This window comes from Neophocaena asiaeorientalis, unplaced genomic scaffold (assembly GCF_003031525.2).
Source record: "Neophocaena asiaeorientalis asiaeorientalis breed wild unplaced genomic scaffold, Neophocaena_asiaeorientalis_V1.1 scaffold86, whole genome shotgun sequence".
Lineage (NCBI taxonomy): Eukaryota > Metazoa > Chordata > Mammalia > Artiodactyla > Phocoenidae > Neophocaena > Neophocaena asiaeorientalis.
In genome coordinates this window covers 4,874,306-4,880,459 of record NW_020175039.1, presented here as the reverse complement: position 1 = coordinate 4,880,459, position 6,154 = coordinate 4,874,306, and the positions used below count along the sequence as shown (strand labels likewise).

Here is a 6,154-nt window from a genome sequence, read left to right as displayed (position 1 = left end):
GGGTGTGTGTGTGTGTGTGTGTGTGTGTGTGTGTGTGTGTGTGTGTGTGTGTGTGTGTGTGTGTGTCGGGCTGTATGGAACTTACCATGGGCAGTCAAGGTAGGGGGGAACACAGAGGATTAGGGTGCAGGGAACCGGGAGGCTGTCATGGGGGGGTTGGACAGTAGGGAGGGAGGCAGTTGTAGGCAGCAGAAACACCCTGGACTTGAAGCCCAGCCTTGTGTTAGCTGAGAGGCCCTCCGGAAGCACCCGGCTACTTGGAGTTCGTGTCTGCTGGGCCCGTGTGCCAGCCGTGTGATCTTTACAGCCTGCACGCGAGGAGGCACTGCGATTATTAGTCCTGTGACAGTTGAGGACACTGAGGCTTGGGGATGTTAACCAACCTGCCCAGGTCACACGTGGCAGAGCCAGGACTGAAGCCCAGGCAGTTCCTTGGAATTGACTCCAGAACTGATGATATTCTGGAAACAGGAAGGATTAAAGAAACCAGGTGGTAAATGCGAAAGCCCTTTTGGGGCCTTCAGTCAAGGCTGGTTGGGTTCTGTTTAAAAAACTGAGTCAGGATCTTTTATGGGGAGTGACACGGGCTTGGGGATGAGAAGAGGCCATGAACCAGGGAGGGGCAGTGGGTCCTCCTGAGGCCTTCCCTGCCTCCCCTGCTCTGGTGTGGCCCTTGTGAGTCTCACCTCACTACCGGTTGTCTGCCAGGTGTCCCGGCTGGAGAGCTTTTGGGCACTCCATGTTGTGTGTCCGGAGCAGCTGACGGCCCTGCTGGCCTGGATCCGGGAGCCCTGGGAGGAGTTGTTTTCCATCGGACTCCGAACTGTGACCCAAGAGGCTCTAGACCTTGGCCAGTGAGGCTGCCATGCTGGCCCCGCCCCCGGCCTCAGGAGCCATGGCTACAGATGTTCTCTCTCCAGACTCTGGCTGCGGACTTCTCTGGCCTTTGGGCACTGGTCAGCAAGGCCCCAGATGACCCACAACTCAGGGGCAGGGCGAGAGGACTGGTCCAGCCTCCAGATGACCTGGCCCGAGGGAATGGGCTGAGTGGTCAGAAGGAATGTTTCTCCTGCACTTTTTCTCAGGTATCAATAAAGTTGTTTCCATTCCGGATGCCATGGTTGCAGTTGGATGTGTCACTCGTGAGGCCTGCTGTTCCCCTACTACTTCTAACAGAAACTGCCCCTCCCTTGGCTCTTCCCCAACGGACAGGCCAAGCAGCCTGTTTGAACTGTGAGACCCCATCTTCCAACCCTGCTTTTTGCCCCTGCTGATGGGATCCAGTAGGACTCCTACCCATGGGCACCAGTCCTCAGCCAGCAGCCCCTGTCATGAGGCCTGGTGTGGAAATCACTGCCTAACAAAGAGCTGGGACACTTACATTGTCACTCTCCTGAGTTTCAGCTGGGAACTAACGAGACTCTCAGGCCATTGGCAGTGGGAGCTGAATACGAGTGCGACTGGGGAGCGGGTTCGTGGAGCCGGGCTTTGGAGGGAGGGCAGCCACCTGGTGGTTTCCGTTCCTGCCTTCTTGTCAGTACTGCCTCACTCAGCCCAGGGGCCTGGTTGGGTTGACCCCACTCCTTTCCCTGTGTCTCTGTGGCTGTGGTGATCGGTTCAGGAATTCCCATGTGGCCCGGTTTGGCCTACCAAGGCCCAGTCCTGGCCTTTTGCTGGAACAGCCGAGAAAGATGCAGGTTTCCCCCAGGAGGGCTGAGAGGATGAGCCTGCAGCTGCTGGCCCTGAGGGGAGGTGGAACCACGCCGAGACAGGGAGGCAGAGCTGAGAGGTGGGGCAAGCAAGGCCAAGTCTGGGAGGTGCCCGTGGAGTCCTTGGGTCCAGAGTGACCGCAGGCAGATAGCCCTGGAATTTTAGGTTATGTGAGCCAAAGGGGAGCCCCTCCTTTTTTCTGTTTGGAATTTGAGCCGAATGTGAGCCGCTGAAAGGGTCCTAACTACATACACACACCCCTATTCTGACTTGACCCAGCCTGAGTAGGGATCTGTTTCCTGCACCCAAGAATGAACACAAGGGGAGTAGTGGCTCCCACACGTTCGTGTAGAGAGGTCCTGGTAAAAGGGCTTGGGAAGGGAGTGTGGGGATTCCCGTTGAGCCCCAAAGCCTGGCTCTGGTTGAGTGTGTGTGTGGTTTTGAGAACTAATGGGTGGGCCTTATTTCGGGAGCAGGTACGTGCCAGGCACTGAGTTCAGTGTTGACAGTCTGCTCCACGCAGGGGTCCTGGGAGGTGGTGGCATCTTGTTACAGGTGAGGAAACTGAGGCCTAGAGGAGGTGGATGATTTGCCCAAGATCTCGTCAGTAAGTAGAGGAGACCTGATGAGTCCAGGCTAGTATGACTTCAAACCTGCGCTGTCAGCAAACCGCTGGGTGCACTGCCTGCCCGTTCACTGCAGTGCGTGGGCCTCTGTGCCAGCCCCACTTAGAGAGGGATCACTGCGCACTTTATCCTGGGCTGGGGATCTCTGAATAACCGTACACTTGTCTAGGACGGGGAGGCCCAGATGCACCATATTTGAAGTTTGTCTTTCCTCCAGAGTGTGGTGAGATGTTAGGAGAAGTATTAATTTATGGGTGGTTTTCACCCCTCCCAGCTGACTGGAGAGAACAAGATGCTGGATCTTGCAGTTTTAAGTGAAAGGGCTAAACTGTAAGAAGAGATTTGAAAGGGACCTTAACTAGATAAGAGGTCTGGAGGGGAAGAGGGGAGGGTTTTTAGAGAAGAGCATTAAAGGCAGTGTCGGTGCAACTCCCCTGACATTGGGGGGTTCTCAGGGCGGAGGGCCCTGTGCCTCGCTCCCTGTTTGGAATTAGGAAGGACAGTGACCTGTCAGATGCTCCCCAGGCCACTGGGGCAGATGGAGATATGGCAGTTGGGAAGGACCTAGAAGAATAGGGCTGGTGAATAAAAGCAAAAATAAATAAGTGAGACCTAATTAAACTTAAAAGCTTTTGCACAGCAAAGGGAACCATAAACGAAATGAAAAGACAACTCTCAGAATGGGAGAAAATACTTGTAAACGAAGCAACCAACAAGGGATTAATCTCCAAAATATACAAACAGCTCATGCAGCTCAATATCAAAAAACAACCCAATCCAAAAATGGGCAGAAAATCTAAGTAGACATTTCTCCAAAGAAGACATACAGTTGGTAAAAAAAAAAAAAAAACTACAATGAGGTATCACCTCACACTGGTCAGAATGGCCATCATCAAAAAAATCTACAAACAACAAATGCTGGAGAGGGTGTGGAGAAAAGGGAACCCTCCTACACTGTTGGTGGGAATGTAAATTGGTACAGCCACTATGGAGAACAGTATAGAGGTTCCTTAAAAAACTAAAAGTAGAGCTAACATATGATCCAGTAATCCCTCTCCTGGGCATATATCCAGAGAAGACCATGATTCGAAAAGATACAGGCACCCCAATGTCCATTGCAGCTCTATTTACAATAGCCAGGACATGGAAGCAACCTAAATGTCCATCAACAGATAAATGGATAAAGAAGATGTGGTACATATATACAGTGGACTATTACTCAGCCATAAAAAAGAACGAAATAATGCTATTTGCAGCAACATGGATGGACCTAGAGATTGTCATACTGAGTGAAGTAAGTCAGAGGAAGACAAATATCCTACCACTTTAATGTGGAATCTAAAAAAATGGTACAAATGAACTTATTTACAAAACAAATACAGTCACAGGTGTAGAAAACAAACTTATGATTACCGGGGGAAAGGGGTGGGGGGAGATAAATTGGGCGATTGGGATTGACATATACACACTACTATATGTAAAATAGATAACTAATAAGGACCAACTGTATAACACAGGGAACTCTACTCAATACTCTGTAGTGACCTATATGGGAAAAGGATCTAAAAAAGAGTGGATATATGTATATGTATCACTGATTCACTGTGCTGTACACCTGAAGATAACACAACATTGTAAATCAGCTATACTCCAATAAAAAGTAAAAACAAAAACTGAGCAAGATCAAAAAAAAAAAAAAAAAAAGAATAGGGCTGGTGACATTTGCTCAGACTTCTCTTGACTGGAGAAGGGAGGTGGCCCAGAAGATCCTGCAGGCCTGCAGTGGGGCCTGGAGGTCAGCTGAGAGAGTGCTGCAGGGGTCACTTCAGGAGAGCGGGATAGGCCTGGCCCCCATGTGGGGAAGTGATTGAGTTTAAATCACTGATTGGGCTGAGTTTATCAGAATGTTACCAGGCTGACTTTTCTGTCGGTTAGAAATGGGGACTCATCACGAAGATAAAGTTGAGTTATAGAGGAAAAAGTTCTAGTTTTTTGCACACCTGAATTTGGGAGACCACTATGTTTCTGGAATTCCTATCTGTTACCTTTGGAAAGGTCAACACTGAGTGTTTGGAAGGTGTGGCCCTAGAGGGCAAGGGAAGTGGTTCTTTCACAGTGGTCTAGGGGGTGACTCCCTACCCCTGACTAGAGGCATTCAACTTAGGGTTCCCCAGGGAGGGATGTATTCTGATAACAGGCCTCACTGTAAAGCTTTGTTTTGGGGAAGTCCAAGGCGGGGGGTGGCTTCTGGGACTGGGGGGCGGGGAGAAGACTTAAATCCTCCTGGGATCTTGTTCCACCCTTGACCCAGCCAGCCCTCTGCAAACCCTGGGCCCCGGCAGGATGGAACCGTGTGGGAAAGAATCAGTGCTACTGGAGGACAGTTACTCAGCCTCAGGCCCTCCTCATGAAGGACTGAAAGTCCCATATCGAGGTCCCTGGATTCCAGGGAGGGAAAAGAACGGCTGGGCCCCAGCAGGGGAGAAGGCGTTAGGGTGTTTAGGGCCACTCTGAGCAGCTGTGCCTTTCCTGACCTGCACGTGGGTCGGCTTTGTTCCTCCCCTGAAGCATGTGCATTACATACTCATTCATAAACCCACTGAATGGATGCATTTATTCATTCCTTCGCTCCACAGAGATGAATAGGACACAGGTTCTATCGCAGAGTCCATTAGAGCATATGTCAGGGCCAAAGGTGTTCCCCAGTGGCTCATAAACTACTCCCTCGAAACAACTACATTCTCTGGGCCGGGACTGCAGGGAGGATGTGGTGGGGCCAGTATTTGAGGCTCCGTTAAAGATTTATAGAGGAACACCCCTAAATACTGATGAAGGTAACAACCTAACAGCTGTGGCTTAGTGAGCCCTTACTGTGTTCCATGCATTGTTCAAAGCATCTGATCTTCTCAAGTGTTTCTCCTGTTCCTCTGGTTGTAAGATACAGAGCCAATAAGCTCAAGAAAAGAACCCTGAGTGTATAGACATGACCCAGACCTGGAAGGCTGGCGCTGACGCCCCAGAGACAGGTTTTTCCTGTCTCTTGGAGCCAGATGGTTTCTCTCTCCCATCCCCAGCAGGGCCCAGGTCTGATCTGGCCGGAGAATGGGGAGGAAATGGTGCGAATCTTGGAACTGGCCAGTTGGGAAAAGCTGGCCGGGGTGGAGGTTCTCTCAGTGACAAGCCTCCTTCTGCAGGGGTGGAGGGGCCCAGAAAGGATGGTGCAGAGTTTCAGGAAATAAGTTCACCTACTTCTGTTTTGTGCGGAGCTGGCCTGAATTTTTAATTGAAGCAAATTAAAACTTCCCAAAAATATTAGTCCACTTTCTTGGCAGTATGCACACCCCCCTTCCCCACCAGTGATTTTGCACCATCTGCAAACAAGAGCCTGTGCTGGTCCTGACGAAAGCCCTCCCCAGCCTCTGGCCCAGAGCTACCTTTCGTGGAAGCCGGGCCCATCAACAAGCACATTCCCAGAAGCCCCATCAGGTCATGGTCCGGATAGGGCAGAATAATCTCCAGTCATTTTAGGGTCATCTGGAAAGCCGTGTGAGGCTGGGGGACTTGAAAGAGGAGCTTCTTCCATTTCCGTGTGCTTAAAACCTCTGGGCACATCTTTGTTTTCTGTAACAATTCAACGAAGTCCTCTGCGCCCTTTGTCCTGAGGATGCTCTTTGTTTGGTGAGCCAGAGGACAGAGGTGCTGGTGTTGCCTGCCGAGGTCATTACCACCCCTAGGAGCATGTGACCTGTAGCTCTGCACCCCGCCTGGAGGAGTTGCCGGGACACACCTCCTCCTCAGACCCTGCTACATTCTGAGAA

At 51.0% G+C, this 6,154-nt stretch overlaps 1 protein-coding gene across 3 annotated transcripts in view; it reads left to right on the top strand.

The window, feature by feature from the left end:
* Nucleotides 1-1,113, top strand: part of STK11IP (serine/threonine kinase 11 interacting protein) — a 14,974-nt gene extending 13,861 nt beyond the window's left edge. For 2 of the 3 annotated variants that reach the window (XM_024763283.1, XM_024763284.1), the window contains one exon: nucleotides 709-1,113. In XM_024763283.1, the coding sequence (XP_024619051.1) occupies nucleotides 709-858 (150 nt within the window). In that variant the 3' untranslated portion in view covers nucleotides 859-1,113. Of the gene's footprint in view, nucleotides 1-307; nucleotides 494-708 lie in introns of all 3 variants that reach the window. The other variant, XR_003005700.1, reaches the window with a different exon arrangement.
* Nucleotides 1,114-6,154: the final 5,041 nt, after the last annotated feature.